This window comes from Plasmodium yoelii, assembly GCF_900002385.2.
Source record: "Plasmodium yoelii strain 17X genome assembly, chromosome: 9".
In the NCBI taxonomy this organism is placed as follows: domain Eukaryota; phylum Apicomplexa; class Aconoidasida; order Haemosporida; family Plasmodiidae; genus Plasmodium; species Plasmodium yoelii.
Window position 1 is genome coordinate 1,400,988 of NC_036181.2, and position 21,645 is coordinate 1,422,632.

The window sequence follows — 21,645 nt, forward strand, 5'->3', positions numbered from 1 at the left end:
TAAAAGATAAACTAATTTTAGTAATGCATATATATTTATTTTTTGCTGTGATTTTGATAATTCATAATTAATAATAAACTAAAACTAGTAGAAAAACACTACGTGAAGTATAAGAAAAATATATAATACCTTTCAACGTTCAATGTTTAAGTATATTAACATAATATGGTAAATATATTGTCTATATGAAGAAATCATAATAATATTTGATATGATAAAAATAAGAATAATTTGTATTATTTTAATTAACAAATTTCTAAAAAATTCAAAGTTATAGATAATTCATCAAAATATAAGAAGTTTTTTCTTTTATATTATAAAAAAAAAATATAAAAATAAAACAAATTTGGCATTATAAAAGGCTGATTCCAATGATATATATAAATGCATATGTATTTATATATTATAAGAAAGTTTTAGAAAAATATATATTAATATATTTATGCAATTATTCATCTGTTTGCAATGCGTCTGTAGCAGTTAATCCTTCAATTCTGTAGTATTTGTTCTAAGAGGGAAACAACCAAAAAATATTGAAAATATAAAAGAATGTATTGTTTTCAGCATGATGCTTATATAGATGTAACACAAGTTTTTAAAGGAAAACATAAATATTATATAAGAATGTTTTATTTTTATAAAGGTTCCTTTTTGTTTCTTACCAATGAATCCTTTAGGTAATCGTGAGAATATCCACATAATATTTCTAATAAATGTATTGATCTTAAAAAAAATGAGCAAATCCTTTTTCTATAAAGAAAATAACATATATTCATGATATTATTTTTAAAAATTTATATTATAAATATTATACATAAAAATTATGAATATAAGCATGTATGTGTATATTTCACAAATGCAATATATAGAAAATCATTTTAATTGGATAGTATATTACTTTTCTTCATAGGTAATTTTATAATCATCCTCTGTCGTTAATATGTCAGTATTGATTGAATTAGCATGAACTTCACCTAATTCTTCGTATAGCCAAGCTAATACATAATTGGCTCTAGGTATTACCTCGATAGCATATCGAATTCTCTGCATTTGATAATATATAGCTTTCCCCCATTCACAAGAGTCTCGATATCCTTCAAATAAAATTGTATATAATTGATACATTACCCAATGTTGAGTAAATATTTTTTCAGCTTGTATATATACAGATAGTGCATCTGCTAAATCATTTTTATTTGTTTCTTCAAGTCTTTCAATATAACTATTTTCATATTCGATATATTCTAAAGCTGTATTTTCAGATATTTCTGATAAACAAATGTTACATTTTGTTATTATTGGTGTTTCACAATTATATTCACTTTTTATAAAAAATGTTCCTAAAAACAAATTATCAAAGAATTTTTTTTGTATAATAACATTGAATATAAATATTTAGTTATATAATTATTTGCACATAAAAAATTTGATATACATGAGAACAAAAAAATGTAAACAAAATTCATTTTACTGTGCTCTTTTTACCTATTCCACAAGTTGCGCATTTAAATCCTCTTGAGTAATCTACAGGGTTGGAACATCGATTGCACATGCAAACAAATAACCAGTTGGTGAGTTTTTCTCTCCTGACTATAAAAATATGAACAGTATTATCATTTTGTAAAATTAGAATTACAAAGATAAAATGGAATGCATTATACAACTTTTATTTTCCTATTCTACATATTTTTTTGTAAAATATCGATCTATTTTTTAGTCTTACTATTAGATGATTTATATAAATCGTCATCCCCGAGATATGATATTGTAAGTTCATCCCCTACATTTAATTTTACTCTTGCTCGTAAAACAAAACTATCATTTTCTCCATAATGCCAGCAAGCAGTTGAATTACAACTATGGGCAAGCATGGAAATACCTTCAAAAAAAAAAATTGGAATTATATAATGCATTATCGAATATAGTTATATACTATGTCAATATGTATATATCCATTACATTAGTGTTTATTAATTTGTTCTCATTTTTTAATCATTTCCCACTACATATATATATATGTTTGCAAATATTTTTCATTTTCTCCTTACGGTTATATAGAACAAGACCCTCAGAATCTGTGTGATGACCAAAGGCATTGTAATGCCATACTTGTATTATTCGGTCGTAAATATTGGGGTCTATTAATTTATTTTTATAATAATAATACTTTCCCCCATTTTTAGTAGTTTTAATTTCACACACTTTATCTAAAACATTGAAAACATCAGCATCCGGATCTTTATCAGGTTCCGGTATCCATTTATCAATACATGCATTAAAATCATCATCATTAAGCATTGTTATGGTGCACAATGCAGCATAATGCCATCTAAGTGGCAATTCAAAAGGTTGTTCATTATTTAAATTATTTAAAATTTCCCATAATGTTTCATTTAGGCTTGGAATTATAATTAATAAAGGTTTTTCAATAAATATTATATTACCAGGATTTAATTCTTTTCTTGTAAACATACATCTACCTTTTCCTTTGATTTGTGCAATTTCTACTTCATTATCTATTTGTTCATTAGTATATATTTCTAATTTTTCTTCAACATATTTTTCATCTTCTTCTGCCTCATTTACTATTTCTTCTTTATTTTCTAACACGTTTTCATTATTGTTATTATTTGTTTGGTTTTGCTCAAATATTTCATCGTTTTCTTTATCATATAAATCTATTGTATCATCTATATATTTATAATCAGTATTTTCTACTTCTTCTTCGATTTCATAGTCTTCAATTTCGTAATCTTCACCCTCGTCAATATCTTCATCCTCTTCTAATACTTCTTCGACTTGTTGATGTTTTTTATTTTTTTTTTTTATTTTTATCCTTTCAATGGATGCTTCTTCAAGCATATTTATTTCATTGTCTACTTCAGAATATTCTTTTGTTTCACATGCACATTTCTCGAAAATTTTTTGAGCATATTCTGCTCTACTTGTATTACCATTATGATATTTATTATAATATTTTTTTCCTTTTTTTATATAATATTCCTTAGCTATATCTGTACTAACATTATGTAAATACTCATTCAATAATGAAATGGAATTTATATAATAATTTTCGTTTATATTATTACTTGAGTTTTCTAATTCATCATTTTCTAAATATATGTCTTCTGTTATATCTTCACGTTTTTCGATTTTATTATTATTTTTTTTATATTTTGTATTAGATTTGTAATTATAAGAATCGTCTAAAAATAAGGAAATTAAAAAAATCAAACAAATATTTTCAATAATGACCATATATAAGCTTGGATAGACGTGGAATAATAAATCAACGTTGATGGATTAGGCAAATAAAGGAAGCTAATCATAATCAATTACATATTATAAAAATACTATTATGCTTTTTTTAATATATTTTTTTTTTGAGGGATAATATAATGCATAATGAAAGACAAATAAGTATATAACTAGACACATAATAAGTTCAAGAATTTTTTATTTTCATATCATAAAAATAAAAATGCAAAAAGGGTGCATGATGGATAAGACGATAAATGAATAACCATATTTATTGATTAATTAATAGCATATATAAAAAAATAAAAAGATTACCTTCCAAATCTAGGGTTTTAGCTTGGGCCCAGCTCTCTTCATCAATTGCGTCTATTTCTTCGATTTTCTCCTCTTTTTTATTAGATCTTCTAAGTTTTCTGAGAATTGTTTCCATATTTATTTATTGTATTATACGTATTCTTTCGTGTTCTGTTATTATTCGCCACTCATATGTACATATATACATACATATATAATATATAATATATGCATGCGTTTGAATAAACTAGCTTATTGTTTATGAAAAATGAAATTCATTGAAGCGTCATTTCGTAAGTGTGTGCATTTGATCGTGAATATATGGAGAAGTGGACACAACGGAAAAAAAAAAAAATATATTATCCAAAATAATTCGCACCTATAAAAACGTATTTAATCTTACGAAACGGTTAGAAACTCACTACACGATTTTAAAATGCTCATAATTTCATATTCCTATATAAAAATCATAATAAAATATAAAAAAAATACAAAGCAATAATTACAAATATATTATAATGTTATTTATATTATTCCAACATATATATAAATGCTTACACATAAAGCTGTCCTCTAATTATTGTAATTAAATTTTTATGTGTAAATTTTTGGAAAACAGTGAATATAAATTATCTATAACAATTTTATTAATACATTCAACAACCCTTTCGAAAAAAATAAATGAATTTATAATAATAATCTAAAACATTTAAGATATTATTGATAATATAAGCAGTTATGTATATATGCAGCTATCTATGTATATGTGCATGGATATATACAATTATTAGTTAATACTTTCTTTGAGTATAAAATTAGGACAAATAGGGAGATAAGGCGACAAAAAAAATAATAAAAAATATATAAAATAAAATAAATCTTATATAAATATGTCAAGGACAATTAAACAAACAAATTATTAATAGGAATAATTATTACATGTATAATAATGAACACATATTGTCCATGTGCAGGCAAACGAAAAAAACACACAAAAAAAAATGCATGAATAAATTATATTTCATACTTAAGATAACAAATTGTATTTTTCATTAAATTTATATATGTATACACATTTGTATAACTTTTATATATAATTATGTTATCTACGCTAACATAGCATTATATATGTATTCGCAAAAACATAATATATGCAGATATTAATTTTTTATGCAGTTTATCTATATTTTTAATATAATTTTTTTTACAAATTTTATAAAAACTTGTGCACATTAATAAATAAAAACACTTTACACACAACTATATATATCCTAACAATTTATTACTATTATTTTTTATTGTCAAAAAAACACTTAAATTTAATAATATAGCTAAAAATATATATAATAAAAAAAATATACATAAATAACATTCTCAATAAAGTCACATTATATTTAAATATATCCATTTTATGATATAGAAAACATTGAATGAATAAATATATATATAACCCTTGATTCCTACAAATATTACATTGCATTCCTTAATTTTATATTTTTTTTATTTCTCAAATACTTTGGTGCAGCGTATAAAACTGTATGATTACTTATTTTTTCATTTTTTTGATATTATATAATATCATGTAATATACTTAGATATGAGAGGAATACGATTAAAAAACATAATATATATTTACTACACATGTTTTAAAATAACAAAACAAATTTTTTTTTTTTAATTCTAATGATTTTTACTCTTAGTTATGCAACTCTTATTTTATTACACATTTTTCATGGAGACTATATAGGCAAGTTGTAAAAATTCGACGAATTAGGATTTTTTATATATTCCCAAAGCACAAAAAATAAAATTGCACATTTTAAATATTCGTATATAAGTTAAATATATTTCTGGAGAAACTTGTACATTGAATATCACTAAATGTATAAATGTGCAGATAAGAATTTTATAAAAAATATATATGTTTCTTAGTATGGTGTCTAAGTAAATTTTTGTTTCTTAAAAACCTTTTTTTTTAATTCTTGTGATATTAAATATGTGGCAATTTTGATAATACAACATCCTTGGCTTTTTATTATTCTTTGAATGATGATTTTTAATCATAGTAATTAATAGTATTATCATACCAAAAAAGGAAAGAATTGATATATATATATATATACCATGTACATGTTTTTTGCAAATCTTACATATTATTCCTAAATAAGGTAATTTATTTTGCATTTAAGAAATTTTTCATTAAATATAATTATAGACACAAAATATTCAACGTATGCTTTATATTAAAAGGGTTAATTTGTTGGTATCGTTGCAATTGTGTAAAGTTTTCCATTTTATTTTTTAATAGTCATAAAATATTTTCCTTCTCATATGATATATTAAATAAAGGTTTAAAGGAATTTGTAATTTATGCATAATATGTTATACATACCAAAGGGCTATTTACACATAAATATCATTTTCATTTCTTAATTATTTTTTTAATTTTTTGTTCTCCTTTATTTTAATATCTGAAATGTATCCAAATGTAACACCGTGGAAAATATAGTATATGTTGTTATTTTTTTTAAATAAATATATTAACATATTTTTCAAGAGTAACTAGCATTATAATACCTTGTATATATATACATATACTATATTAATTAAATCCGTTGCTTGGTATGTACACATTTTATATATATTAAAAAATATAATAATAAATAAAATAAAGCACATGCATATACTTATACAACGATAATTGTTTGACCAAATCAATTTTATTAAATAAATACAAATTCTCATAAATTATTCTTATAAAATAATTTTACATATATGTAATCGATACACATACATGTAGACACAATAAATAATAAATGTTAAGGAAGAGTAATATTTTTTCAATTATTTAAAAATGAATCTTACTATAAAAATTATTAATTTTTTTTTCTACTATTTAATAATAGAGCCATATTTATTTAGTGAATCATTGGGCTCAATTAAAAGCTCTGTTGTTTTTGCAACGTTGGCCACAGGAAATATACCTAACGGTATGAAAAAAACAAAAATAGAAATTCCTATATTGGAGTAAAATTTTATTTATTATTTTATTTAAGGATAAGCATACAATATATTATTGGGGTGTCTTTTATAGGCCCAGTAGATTTACCATCCAAAAAAAAACTAAATTTAGGATTGAGGAAATATCGGTATAATATTCCTGATGAGAATGTAGATAATGTTATGCAATCTGAAATGAACGAAGATGCTAAAGAGCTGATGGATGATATAGTATACGATTAATTAATTATTTAAATAGTTATAAAAAGTTAAATTATGATAACAGATATAGCAACAATTAAACAATGACAAAAATAAATTTATTTTAATTCAATTATATTTTTTATAGAATAAAATGAAATACCCTGATCAAGGATCTGATAATTATTATTTCAAAAATGAAATGTATTACGTAATATTTTCATTTAAATAAATATATACAAAACATATGCATATAATTTATGTAATATTATCATTAACTATATTATTGGGGGGGGATGTTATTTAATTCTCTTACTTAGAATGTTTCAAAAATTGTTTAAAAATTTTATTTATATTTTTGTTGTTATATTATCATTTATTTTATTTCCCATTTCCTTTATAAATGTTTAGGAAATACCACCATGGCTTCAAGACATTATTACTCTATCTAATAAAAGCAAAAAAACCTTAGAAACATTAGGTTAAATGCTCTTTAAATATTATATTACATATATACTATGTAAAACATATATATAGGTAGTTTTTGTGGGTTAAAATAAAATATATTATAGGTATAGAAAATTTACCTGATGTAAATGCATGTAAATCAATTAAAAATTTGCAAGAACAAATGTTATGTACGTTCGATGGTAAGTGGAATAGATTTATTTCATTATAAATATATTATCTTCAAATTATTTTCCGCTTTTTGAATGTGCACAATTATTTTTTTTCTGTATTTTAAAATCATATATATAGCTCTTGAAGACATAAAAGAAGTTTATCATAATGGTTAAAGAATAAATTCGTAAATATAACTTTGTCTAATAATAAATATTTATCCACAAATATATATACGCATATTCATTTTCTGCTTATTCATTTTCGTACCCGATGAATTTGTGACCACAGCGAAGGAAATAACTAGCTTAACGGCAAGGGTATTGGCAGGCGGACGGTAATAAACATATACATACACATATTTATTAATTCGAATATTTATTGTTTATTTAGATTGATTGTGTTGATTTTATTTGTCCTTTGGCACCTCAGATTAGCAATAAAGTCTCTGGGAAGGCTAAAATCACTTGCCTCAAGGATTGAAAACAAGCAGCTAATGTAATATAAATAAATATGTGAACTTATGTGAATATATATTTGCAGTATATACATATGCATATTTTTTATTACAGGAAAAAGCTTGGAACTCCAATGGTATTATTATTCTTAGCTGGATAAAACGTGATTTTCTTTACTTTGCATGTACATATGATTTATTTTATTTTTTTTCACACACCCACATTATAGGCTACCTTAATATTGCTACAAAGGGAAACGACATCGGATAGGTTTATTTATAAATAGATAGATAATTGTATATGTTTATATAAAATTTAATTGATAAATGATGAATAGAAAAAGTTATAAATGTAAATTTTCTTAATTTTAAAACAGAAATCGATGGATATGTGGATCAATATTAACTATGCTAACGGATTTACCTGTAGTCTCCGATTTAGCAGATGTAAAAACTGGGTCATATGGTCATGTAAATGGTACAATATAAATTAACAATATTGGAAATAACAAAATACAAACAAATTAAAAGATAATGTTATATTTATTACTATGAATAAAATGTTTTAATTGCCTATATGATTTTTTTTTAAAGTTATTATTCCTAGACAATCTAGAGTTAAAAATCCTGATAGAGTCATTTTAAAATTGAGAGAAGGAATATCCCCATCGAATTTAATAAATGGATTTGCAACAAGCCAATAAAAAAAAATAATAGATAAGAAAAAGGAAAATAACAGCTTATTATATCGATTTAAGGACACATTAATATGTTTATTTGTTTATTTTTAGCTCAAGAAGTATATACAATATGAAAATATATAACCAGTCTTTTATTTTTTTTTTAATTGTTTATAATTTTCGAAAAAGGGGAAAATGCTTCTTTGCTTGTGCTTTTAAAATAAAAATTATAATTTTTTTTTTCAACTAATAAAATTGGGTTGGTTTTTTTTTAATTATACAAAAAATGATGCTAAAAGATATATATACATGTATGAATGCATATATGTATAAAAGAATTTTATAATAATACACACACAAACGGCGTATACAAATTGTAAAATTAAAAAAATGTTCATTATTAAAATATTATGAGATGCAACTTGAATAATATATAAGTCTATTTAATATAACCACATCATGGCTCACCAAAATTTTGTTGCTTGCTTTAATGGCCTATAATACGAAAAATCTTGCCAATCTTTTAGTTTTTTTTTTCCATACCCCTTAACTTCATGATATCTACAAAAGAAGAAAATTATAACATCAAAAAATGCTAGTATTTTTAAACCATTTTTTGTTCACACACAAATTTATGATTAGATACATTATTATTTTATGGTTTGAATTAAATTATTTTTATATGATTTTCTACTGTTTTTACTATGGTTTTGTTTATATAATTACCGGTATGGCCTATATTTGTCAAAAGAGAGAAGTTTTTTACGTGTTGCCCAGTACCCATGTCGATGGTACCACTTCCATTTACTTGGCCAATATGTACCTATAAAAATTATTTATTAAAAATATGGCAAATGTTTGTACAATAAGTGTATTCCGCTTTCTATGAGACGTGTATTAGGTCTACATTGAGAGTAACATTAATTCATTGTGATGATCATTTGTATGATTAAAGCTTTTCTTATGTAGATTATCCGAATTTGACTCATTTAGTTTTATTTAGCTTTATTTAGTTTTATTTAGTTTATTTTATTTTTTTATTTTTTTAATTTTTCAATACCTTTCCATTTTCTGCCTTTCCAATATAACGTAGAAATCGATTCGAATAATTTTTTTAAATATTCATTAGTTCGATTTATGAAAATATTATCAGCATTTTTTTTGAGGGTATTATTATTTATTTGGAAATTTGGTAAGCTATACTTAAAACTAGTAAGCTTGTATAATGACAGTAAAAAGTCAAGCACACTGTTATACTGGTTTAAACGCTTTACATTATTCTGTTCAATTATAAGTTTCACAACACCCATTATTTTTTAAGTACTACTATTTTATATTATTATTATTATTAATATTATTCCAATTAATTACTACTATTACTATTATTACCCATGAGTACTATTTTTTTTTATTTTATTCCATGTAACGCCTTTGCTTTGTTTTTAAGAATGTAGTTATCGTTTTGTAGGAATATTTTCGCATCCCGAATGGAGAAAGGATAGCAATTATAAATCCGTAATACCTTCATAAATATATTATATATATTAATTTAAAAAAAATATATGTTCACCTGAAGGGCATGTTAATATATATTGTGTGAAAAATATTTTAGCAAAATGGAGATAATTTTTTTCAAAAGGGGGAATAAGAAAAAAAAATACTACACATAGCATTTCATTAAAACGAAGCAAAAATAATTTTCGCTATGTAGCACTTATTCATATAAAAAAATGTTGTATTGGGAAAAGGATAAAAAAAATACAAAAAAAAATTGTACATACATGCATATGCATATATAGGTACATATATATACATGAAAAAAAATCTATAATATATGATATAAATAAATTAAAAAAATGTGTGTAAATATATTCAAGAATTTATCTTCGATTTTACAATGCGAAGATCGGATAATCCAAAAAGATAAACCAACTCCTTTGTTTCATAGGAAATATAATTTTGATTAAAAATTTTTTCAGTCTCAATTTTTGAGTCAAGCTGTTTATTCATTTTCAGCATATTATATTGAGCAAGGATATTTTTTTTAACGCATTCACAAATAGATAAAATAATAGCATGAGAAAAATCATTATAATCTAATTTTTTTTTGTCTTTCATAAAAGAGTTTAAAATTTTTATTGCAACATTATTGCTAAAAAAATGAGGAATTATACCAAATTCTCGTAAAAATCGTATAAACATAGCAACTGAGACAAATTTATTATTATTTTCTGAATTATCTTTTGTTTGCATGTTGATTTGATCATTGGTATTGATACTATTATCGTTATTATTTTTATTATGGTTAGTAGATGTGTTTTTCGATGAATGAACATCATTTTGAGAAGAATTAGGTTCTTTTTTCGAATCCCTAGAAATCGAAAATTTTGCATAATATTCAAAAAGTAACGGGAATGTTTTTTCAAAATTTTTATGCTTAACAACTAATGGTAATTCATTATTAAAATATGTTTCAAACTCGTGAAGATTTATATGTATTTGTGCAGTATCATTTTTTTCATTTTGATTTTTTACATCTTGTTGATCATATGGTTCTATAAGGTCTTCTTTAAAATTTTGGAAATTTTGTTGAGAACTTAAGTTTTCATAAAAATCGATAAATGAATGTTTAATAAAATGATAAAATGATGATAGTCTAGATGGGTGGTTAATTTTTAAATATATATCTTGATCTTCATCATTTATTATAACAAATTCAGAAATAATATATAACATATTTAAATAAGCCAATTCTCTAATTAATGGAATAAATAAATACTTTGGGATAACTCGCATTAATTTATATGGATTATTTAAATTTTTATAACTATTATGTTGTACTGAAAATTTTTCAAATAACCATAAAACATTGTCTACGTCTTTTATAAAATATTTACTACAATTAAGATCAGCTATTAATAATATGTATGCATTATATGTTAAATATGAAGTATTTAATAGTTCATTTTGTACAAGTACATTATCTTCATTTAATTCAATTTTTTTTAAATTGTCTAAATTTTCTATAATTTTTATTTCTTGGATTTTTTTAATTTGAAAATCTTTCATTTTATTATTTTTTTTATTATTACTACAACTATAATAGTTAAATGTTTCTTCCAAAGTTGTTTTTAGTCTTGGGCAGCTCTTTAATACATTTTTAATAGAAGTGAACTTGTCATAAGGGGATGAATTTTTCCAATGTTCTCTCACCATAGTTGAAATATTTTTTTCCAAGCTTTTCGAATAACCCTGTTTGTAATTAGCATTGTCACTTTTATTATTTTCATTTTCTTCTCTAGATTTTATTAGACCATTTAAAAATCCATTTTTATAAGACAAATAATCGTAAGTTTGAATTGCTTTATTAACTTTTACATTGCATATATTTAATACTTTTTCAACATTCGTACTATTATTATTTATTTCTTTATATTTCTCTAGCTCTGATTTGATTTTATTTATTTTTTCTATTTTTTCATTGATTATATCTTCATATTTATTTAACATTATTTCTTTTCTTTTTAAATTTGCTTCGATATTTTTTAAATACAACTCTTCACACATATTCTCACAACATTTATCAAAATCATTTGCTAAATCAGTTTTATTTAATTTTTTTAATTCATATGATATATTTTTATATACTTTTATTAATTCTTCAAGACTTTTAAATTTCACATTTCCTATTTGTTTGCAATAATTTATAATATTACTAGTTTGATAAGCAAACATTTTATTATATTCTTCTTCTAGTAATTTTTTAAATTGGTCTAATATATTATTTTGGATTAGATCATGTTCATATAACTTGCAATTTATAAAATATTTATATTTTTTCATATAAACTAAATGATGCAATATGATATTGCTTAATGAATATGCCAAGTTCAGGCTAAAGCTTTGTTTTTTATCGACTTTGTCTAATTCCATTTTCTGCAAATACATATATAGCCACTCATTTATGAAATATGACTCAGTTTCTGTGCTAATATTGTCATTATATTTATCTCCCCATAATTTTCCATTTTTCATATTATAGATATCATTGTCTACTTTTTTGAATTTTTCTATATTTTCACATAATTCCTCTTTACACTTATTTGCCTCCAAATTCCAGATCGGTTTTCCTGTTAATAAACCATCATTTATTAATCCATTCTTTTTAAAATCTAAAATATTCAATGGTATTTTAAAAAAGAATGATTCATTTCCTATATTTTCATAGGAAAACATTGTATTCTGATTTTGTTGATGTTTGAGAGGAAAAAAATTATTCATGTGCACATCGCAATTTCTATTGTTTGAACCCAATTTGTATTCATCCAAAAAGTTTCCATAAAATTTAGATAGCATGTTCATGCATTTTTTGTAATTATTTGTTCGTAATAAATATTCGAAATTTTTGAGTAATAAACCAGAGTAAGTAAATTGATCATATAAATTATAAAACTGAATTATATTATGAATGTTCATAAATATGGGTTTAATTGGTGAACCAAATATTTCTACCTCATTTACATATATATGTATTTGACAATATATGGGGATATTATTAAACTGATTTTCAAACTCCTTTATTATGATATTATCATAATATTTTTTTTCTTGAAATAAATATTCATTATAAAATTCTATAACATTTTCTGGGTTTATATTTTGTATTTTTCGATATTTATTTTCAAATGAAGAACTACCATTAATATCTTCAGTTGTTTTTACATTGCTATTTGTGTTCATATACGTTTCTTCATTTTCTCCCTTAAAATAACTTACATATTCTATTTTATAACTTCCATCATTATTGTCAATAACATTTTTAATATGAGCCCCTTTTTTACCAACTACTTTAACATTATCGTTACCGATTCGTATTCTTTGTCCATAGATGTCACTTAAGATTATAGTAAAAGAGTTCACAATTTCCATTTTTTTCATCAAATTTTTATATTTTTCTTTATTTGCTGTATTTATATTTATAATATTATTATTCATCATTATATTTTCATTATTTTTCACCATATTACCATGTTCAGAAAGATAAGACAATTTGGTTTCATCCTTTTCTTCATTTTTTTTATTAATATCAGGGTTTGGAAATGCCTCTTTATTAATAACAGTAATTTCGTAAAATTTTTCATCATTATGTTCATCATTAGTTCGTTCAGTTTTCTCATTAACTTTTTCTTTTTTCTTTTCCTCATTTTCTTCATCATTTACGATTGTCTTTTTGTGTTTCTCTTTTTCGTCATTCACATTGGTTTCTTTTAAATTCGGGGAAACTGATCGTTTTTTTGGAGATTCTGAATTTTTTGCTTCCATTTCTGATATCTTTTGATCAAATAATTTTAGTTGCAATATATTATGGTCAACTTTTGCATTCTTTTTATGACTTAAATTAAGATCATGGTCATTTAATTCATTATATTCCAAATTATCATTATTCACAAAATGTGTTTCCAAATCGAGTAATGGAGTAGCTAAGCATCGTGTAGCTCCTGTTCCTAATATTTTAGTAAATTTCGAATGAGATTTTGAATGAAATATTTTAATATCAAAAGGAGATCCGATAATATTTATTCCATCACAATATATATGTAACTTCTTTGTTCCAGTTTTACTTATTTTATATAAAATTTTATAAATACCATTTTTTAAATCTTCAACATTATACTCAATAGTTTCGTTTATCTCATTAAATGATTTATAGCAAAAATGATCAACTCCAGCTAATTTATTTTTGCATTTATAACAATTTATGTTCTCTGAATTATTTTGATTATCAATATATTTATCAAATTCGTTATTTTTATATTTATCTATTTCGTATTCTGATTTTAGATGTCCAACAGGTTCTACTTGTAATCGGATTTTAAGATTTTCTCCACTATAAACATTATTCTTTTTATGATTTTTTGTATATACATAGAATGAAAGCCACTCATTTATTTCTCCACCTTGTAACCCCTCTCCTTCTGCTATTACGAAATCTATAATATTATTTTTTATTGAACGCACATATTTGTTATAGTTGTCTTGATCATACATATGTATGTCTCCATTACGCTCATAAAAATTATGTATGTCATTTCGTTTTACTATATTTAAATAATCTTTATCATTAATTCTGTTACTATATTCTTTTGTTTTTTGTTTCGAAAATTGAACTATCTGTTTTTTTTTTTCTATCGAATTTTTATTTGGGGGGCACAAAATGGTTGCTTTTTTGGTTTCATGAATAATAGGTATAAAGAAACTATCTTTCCCAGTTTTCAATATAGAATCATTTTTAAAAATATAATTAGCGGCATAATTATCAATAATATCATCAAAAAATATATAAATTTGTCCATTTTTATTAAATTTAGGAGCAGAATAAGAAGCATATGTGTTATCGTTTATGTCACAATTCATTGTATTTTTATATAATGATTTGTATTTCGATGAACTACATAAATTGGTATTATTTGGATGGGTATAAAAAGACAATTTAATTTGTGGGCAAAAATTATCCATAGCAAAATATTTTTTATTCTGCTCATTATAAGGTGTATATATTTTAAGAGACCTATTTATCTGATTCCCATTATTTAAAAATAAATTATTAAGTTTAATATTTTCGGGTAAATCTAATATAGGTATGTCATTGTGAAATAGTATAATATTTATTTCAGGATATTTCAAATTGTGATTATATGGCAATATTATATAACCATTAAAAGCCAAATTTATATTTACTATGTTACTATTTCTGTATATATTAGAATAATCTCGAGTTGCCTGTTTGTCAAAACCCTTGTATTCCTGATCTAGACAAACTGAATCCACTCCAATTTGATCTTCAGAATTTAATTTTAAAATTCTTGAATTTCTAAATTTTAATTTATCAATATTGTTTTCTTCTATTATTTCTTCGTTCCAAAATATTAATAAGTAAAAATTGTTCCCAGAAATGAAATCCTTCAACGTGCTCAATTTTATTGTTATATTTGACAAAGAATGGACATAAATTATTATATGGGAACAAATTATTTCATTTGGTCGAAAATGTTTGCGATTTTTTCCGTCGCGATTATTATATTTGTTATACTTTCCTTTTTTCCCCGACACTTCTAACATTGATAATATGCATCGAACCATTTTTTTTTCCATCATTGTGTATTTTTTATCATCGTAAAATTTATTAAGATTTTCTTTTATGTATGAAATAGGTTGATTAAAGAATTGTTTTTCTTTTTTTATATATTCTTCTACTGCACAATAAAGATTATTTATATTTTGATACATGTTATTTTTATTTTCTTGGTTATCTTCATTTATTTTATATATTCTTATATATTTCAATATTTTATTTATTAATTTATGCCCATTTTTATCTCTCATGTTATTCAAATTAGATGCATCAAATAAATCACAATTATCAGGTGTATAGTATTCATTCCTAATATTAGCAATGAGCTGAATTCTACCAATTGGAGTAAACTCATTTTTATATTTATTGATAAGATGAAACAAATTTACTTTTTCATTTTTTTTAAATGAATCCAAATAGTTGTTTAATATAATTCTAATAACATAATGAGGATACATATTATAATTATCATATATTTTATTTTTTTTATTTATAAATTTTGTATCTAGTAAGTTTATTGGAATTATAGTAGAGCATAAAATTTGTAGATAATCTTCATATTTTTTTTCTATAATTATTTTGCCATTTTCCATTAAGTCTACTTTTCTAATTTCCTTTTTATATTCATTCATGATTTCTGAGTTAAATTCTGGAATATCATTTTGAACCCAGTTTTCTTTTGTTTCATCTAGCTTATTTGAATTGTTATCTATTTCAAATTCAATATTTTTCATTAAGTTAGTTCCCCTTTTAAAATTATCAAATTTATTAGTAATATAACTGTTTTTTTCATTTTTCATAATATTTTGTTTATCTCCTTTTAAAGGAATATTTTTAGTAGACATTTTATTATAATGTAACTTTTGAAAATTGTCTAAATTTGCCCCAACTAATGAAATAAAGACATAACAAATATTATCATCTTCCATATTTAAATATTCATTTTTTCTATTTATTAAGTTTATAGATTGACAAAAATTAGCATAAGCAGATGAGCGATTTTTTTTAATATTTTTTGATGATATATATTCTATCTGGGTTAATGAAGTGCACCTGTTTTTTAATTCTGGTAACCAATTGATACCCTGATATAAACTGAATATTTCCATAGGATCTTCATATACAAAATAAGATACGCAAAATGCATTTTTATATTTATTAAAATTATTTAAAGTATTATTTAGTTTTATTTTTTCTATAAATAAATTTACTAAACTTCCTTCTTTATTAATATTAGAAATATTTGACATTGAAGAATTTATTGAATAATTTGATGATGATCCATTATCACTTTGAGTATTTTCGTATAAATTATTTACCAATTTGAATAATTTTTCTGTATTTTCACTTTTAAAAGAGACATTAAAACTATCACTTAAATTATATTCACTGTTTTTATCCATTGCTTCTGTTTCATGCATTATACAATTTTCTTTTTTAACCCAATTTTCTTCATCTTTTAACATTTCAGTGATATTTGAATTTCTTATGTTGGATTCATTTATACTTGATTCAGATTGCATTGATTTAACATCCTCTAACCTAAATGGTGGCACACATTTTGATTCAATAGATTTGTTCGATTCACTTACTTTTGAGGAAGATGATTTAATTTTACTTATATTTGAAGAATCTGATTTTTCAACACTTAATTTTGAAACATGAGATTTGTCTTCATTCGATTCGAAACTTTCTTTACTTATACTTTTCTTCATATATTCATATTCTGTTTTATCATTTTCATTAGGCATATTTTCTTTACTTGAATTTGACGAATCCTGAGAATAAACTGAAAATGATTCATTTTCCTCTGATTCTGGTATGGAACTTTTGGAAGAACTTGCAATAGAACTATCTGACAATGTTATATTTTTTTCTATTTTTTCTTCACTATTATTTAAATCATTATCATAATTAATATTACTTTTTTTATTTTCTAAATTAAAAATATTATCATCCTTAACTTTGGGTTTTTGCAATTCCTCGTTTATAATTTCATAGCTGCTATTTTCACAGCTTTCAGAGCTTTTACTACTTTCTGATTCATTATCATTTTTTTCTTGCATCCTGTTTGTACACTTTGTAATGCTTCTTTATGTATCTCTGCTTTATTTTCCCCCTTTATTTTATTACTTTTATACTTTTTTTTGTTTACCCGTTTCAAAAAATTTAAAAGACAAAAACATTTTTTACAAAATAAGCTTAGTTTATTATTTTTTTTTAACATGTATATCCATTCGAATTATTCAAATTTTAATAAAATTATCATGAAAATTTAGAAACTAAAAACGGAATAAAATATTATTATATGTATGTATTAAAAAATTAAAGACAAGTGATTAACAATATAATTAAAAGGAAAACAAAAAAATATATATTTGCAATATTCTGTGAATTTATTTTAATCACTCTGTTTCATCTTTTGTTTCATTTTTGTACTCGTTTTTATTTATTGTCTTCTTTTTTTGCATCCCAAAGAAATAAAACTTTGAAATACCACACACTTGTATTAATATAAAAAAAAATACGAAAAAAAATACGAAAAAAATATACAAAAAAATATACAAAAAAATATACAAAAAAAATATACAAAAAAAATATTTTCCAATATCATTAAAAAAATAATAATAAATCATAAGTAAAAAAGGAAAAAAAAATATATCAAGAGTCCAATGCAAAGCGATTAAAAACATACATATATTTTTTACATAATATAATATAAACGATGGTAATAAAAATATATCATAAATTAGTACAAATCTGTACACTATACAAAATTATGTATACTTAAAGATATATTATTAAAAGCACACATAATGGCAATTGAGGATAATTTTCACAAAAATACAAGCTACAAAAGGAAAATATGACACAAAAAATAAAATAACAATAAAGTATGTAAAATAAATAATAAATACGAAAAAATTGTCACACCTTTCAGTTATCTGTTCACATTCTCTATATTTTTTGAAATCAATAATATATACATAATTTGTTCTCTTTAATTTAACAATAATTTCAATGGATAAATATATTATAAATTTTAACGTAACGAATTATTCTAATTAATTATAGGATTTTATGTCTCTTTTATAAATGTAGGTATATCAAATAAACAGATTGAACATGTTGCACATTTTTTTTAATTTATTTGTTTCATCTCAACACTTATAAATATCTTTTTGCATATGCAATAATATTATTGATCTTTATAAAAATATACAATTTATAAAATAGCAAAAGGAAAAAATGTTCCACAAAAATTGTACATTATGTTAATGCATTGTAATTAGTGTAAAATATATATATACTGATAGTTAATATATAAAACAAATAAAATAAGAGAAATACGTAATTATTATATATGCAACAACTCATATAGTTATGTTTTATAAAAAAATGGTTATAAGATATATTTTTTACTCAATCATTTTTATTAATGTAGTTCTGTGCTATTCTGGTAGTTCAGTAAATCCTATAAATAAAAATGTTATATCCCCAACTGTTAAGCACAATGGACCATTGAAAGTAAAATATTATATTTTGTTCATCTGTTATATGTAACAAATTTTATACATTTTAATTTCATATGTTAAAAAATCCATGTATTCACAATGAAATTTCTTATGTATGAATAAATCGCGTTGAAATATGTTTGTATATATATGCATTTATCTGTTTTTTCCCTTTAACAATTCCTTTTTCTTATGCATACTTAAGGTATCTATTATAGGTAGCGGAAGTTGGGGTACAGTCATTTCGAAAATTATATCTGAAAATACTCAAAGATCGAACATTTTCCACCCAATTGTAAAAATGGGGAAAAAAAAAATATATATATGTATATACTCTTAGTTTTCAACTAAATACTATTACATAAATATAGACACTATAAATATTGGTTTTATTTTTTTTTTTTTTTTTATCTCTTACTGTGCATTGTGCTTAGGTACGAATGTATGTCAATGAAGAAATTATAGACAACGAAAAGTTAAGTGATATAATAAATAAGACAAAAGAAAATGTAAAATATATGAAAGGGATGAAATTACCAAATAATATTGTGGCTATTCCTGATATCGATAAAGTTATTGAAGATGCAGATTTACTTGTTTTTGTTGTTCCTCACCAATATTTAGAAGTAATTTAAGTTAAAAAAAATATATATTATTCTACAACAAATTTGTTATTTCTATTTGTGAATCACATATGCTTATTCATATGATTCTCTCTTTAAATATATAAATAACTATCGAATATTTAACATTTTAATGCGTAAAAAATTTCAATATATTTTTATAATTTATACAATTTCATATTTTTCTATCATATCATGCTATCATATTTTTCATTATATTGAAATGTATTCCATTTTTATAAACATAGGTTTTTAGATATGATTCTACTTTTTTATAATTTTCCTATTTTTAGACAACGTTAAGCGAAATTTTGAAAAATAAAAATCTTAAAAGCACCGCAAAGGCTATAAGTTTAATGAAAGGAATAAAAATATGTGACTATAAACCTATGTTATTGTCAAATATAATAGAAAACATGCTAAATATTGAATGCTCTGTTTTATCTGGGTCAAACATTGCTTCGGTAAATTATAGTATTAAACAATTTTTTAAATATAAATAAAAACACTATAAATATATAATTATATCTATTTCCAATCTGGCAGATATGATATTATAAAGTTTATACTAAAAGAATGATTGAATTATATTTTTCTTACTTTCTAGGAATTATCTACAGAAAGTTTTAGCGAAGCTACAATAGGTTTCGAAAATTTAGAAACTGCAGAAATATGGAGAGAATTATTTGACCGAAATTATTTTAAAATAAATTGCATACAGGACAAATCGGGTGTCGAGGTAAATACTATATTCCATATATAAATGTAATATACATGAAGATACATCCCCTAACACACAAATTTTGTTATAATAAATATATAATTTATTTTACAATTTTATAAAAAATTTTATGTCAAGATGTGCGGAGCATTAAAAAATGTTGTTGCTTTAGGAGTAGGATTTTCAGAGGCATTCAAAAAAAGTTATAATACCAAATCTGCTATTATTAGAATTGGTTTGGAGGAAATGAAAAAGTTTGCAAAATTATTTTTTCCAAATGTTCTAGATGTAAGCAATTGATGAAAAACTGAAAAAAGAAAATATAAATAAAATGCCAAATTTAATATAATCATAATGTAAATGTATATAAATGTTATCATCCTAATCACATATGAATGAAAATGAAGCAGTCATATATATGCATAAATTATCCAATGGAGCAACTTTTATAACGTTTTTTCATTCATTTTTTTATTTCACAATTTTAAGGAAACCTTTTTAGATAGCTGTGGTGTAGCCGATGTTATAGCGACCTGTTTAGGAGGTCGAAACGTAAAATGTGCAACCGAATTTGCCTTTAGAAATGGCCAAGACTCATGGGATAAAATTGAATCGGAATTATTAAATGGGCAAAAACTTCAGGTATTTTTGCGAAAAAAGAAAAAAAAATTGAAATATGATATATATAAAAATGTCATAAGTGTGAAATAATACGTTACATAAATATTTATAACGTTTTTTATTTTTATATTTCCCTCATTTTATATAATAAAATATTTATTACAATAGGGAGTATACACATCAAAGGAGATATATAAAATTCTGGAGAATCGTGATTTAAAAAGCGAATTTCCATTATTCAGTATAATTTACGAAATAGCATTTGGATATAAAAATCCGTCTAGTATTACTAGTGTTCTTTCAACGAAAAAATTAAGACATATTAAATATAGAAAATAAATGTTAAAAAAAAGTAGAATAAATAATAGTATAAATTATTAATTCATTTTATTAAAAAAAAAAAAGAAGGTTTGTATAAACAAAAGCGAAGTGAGCATGAAAATATATATATATACAATGGACATCAACACACATATTATTATAAATGATACAATAAAAAAGATTTTTTATTATTTTTTGGGG

General features: G+C 22.8%; 5 protein-coding genes across 5 annotated transcripts; 2 read left to right on the top strand and 3 right to left on the bottom strand.

The window, feature by feature from the left end:
* Positions 1 to 448: 448 nt before the first annotated feature.
* Positions 449 to 3,688, bottom strand: PY17X_0934500 (SET domain-containing protein 7, putative; the record flags this gene model as incomplete). The annotated part of the gene is made up of 7 exons (XM_022956054.1): positions 449 to 508; positions 663 to 750; positions 899 to 1,340; positions 1,486 to 1,590; positions 1,724 to 1,879; positions 2,049 to 3,206; positions 3,574 to 3,688. 7 exons carry the CDS (start codon positions 3,686 to 3,688, stop codon positions 449 to 451), a joined length of 2,124 nt encoding a protein of 707 aa, XP_022812243.1.
* A 2,718-nt stretch (positions 3,689 to 6,406) lies between these two features.
* Positions 6,407 to 8,535, top strand: PY17X_0934600 (conserved protein, unknown function; the record flags this gene model as incomplete). The annotated part of the gene is made up of 12 exons (XM_022956055.1): positions 6,407 to 6,542; positions 6,647 to 6,783; positions 6,902 to 6,964; positions 7,165 to 7,234; positions 7,326 to 7,403; positions 7,513 to 7,545; positions 7,666 to 7,711; positions 7,807 to 7,872; positions 7,947 to 7,968; positions 8,062 to 8,102; positions 8,209 to 8,309; positions 8,426 to 8,535. 12 exons carry the CDS (start codon positions 6,407 to 6,409, stop codon positions 8,533 to 8,535), a joined length of 903 nt encoding a protein of 300 aa, XP_022812244.1.
* A 440-nt stretch (positions 8,536 to 8,975) lies between these two features.
* PY17X_0934700 (conserved protein, unknown function) lies at positions 8,976 to 9,821 on the bottom strand (the record flags this gene model as incomplete). The annotated part of the gene is made up of 3 exons (XM_022956056.1): positions 8,976 to 9,072; positions 9,238 to 9,334; positions 9,572 to 9,821. The coding sequence occupies 3 exons, from the start codon at positions 9,819 to 9,821 to the stop codon at positions 8,976 to 8,978; spliced, it is 444 nt and encodes a 147-aa protein (XP_022812245.1).
* A 562-nt stretch (positions 9,822 to 10,383) lies between these two features.
* Positions 10,384 to 17,709, bottom strand: PY17X_0934800 (conserved protein, unknown function; the record flags this gene model as incomplete). Its single annotated transcript, XM_022956057.1, has 1 exon — positions 10,384 to 17,709. The coding sequence occupies one exon, from the start codon at positions 17,707 to 17,709 to the stop codon at positions 10,384 to 10,386; it is 7,326 nt and encodes a 2,441-aa protein (XP_022812246.1).
* Positions 17,710 to 19,027: 1,318 nt separating this feature from the next.
* PY17X_0934900 (glycerol-3-phosphate dehydrogenase) lies at positions 19,028 to 21,462 on the top strand (the record flags this gene model as incomplete). The annotated part of the gene is made up of 8 exons (XM_022956058.1): positions 19,028 to 19,171; positions 19,364 to 19,453; positions 19,593 to 19,784; positions 20,075 to 20,245; positions 20,389 to 20,520; positions 20,641 to 20,790; positions 20,992 to 21,144; positions 21,292 to 21,462. The coding sequence occupies 8 exons, from the start codon at positions 19,028 to 19,030 to the stop codon at positions 21,460 to 21,462; spliced, it is 1,203 nt and encodes a 400-aa protein (XP_022812247.1).
* Positions 21,463 to 21,645: the final 183 nt, after the last annotated feature.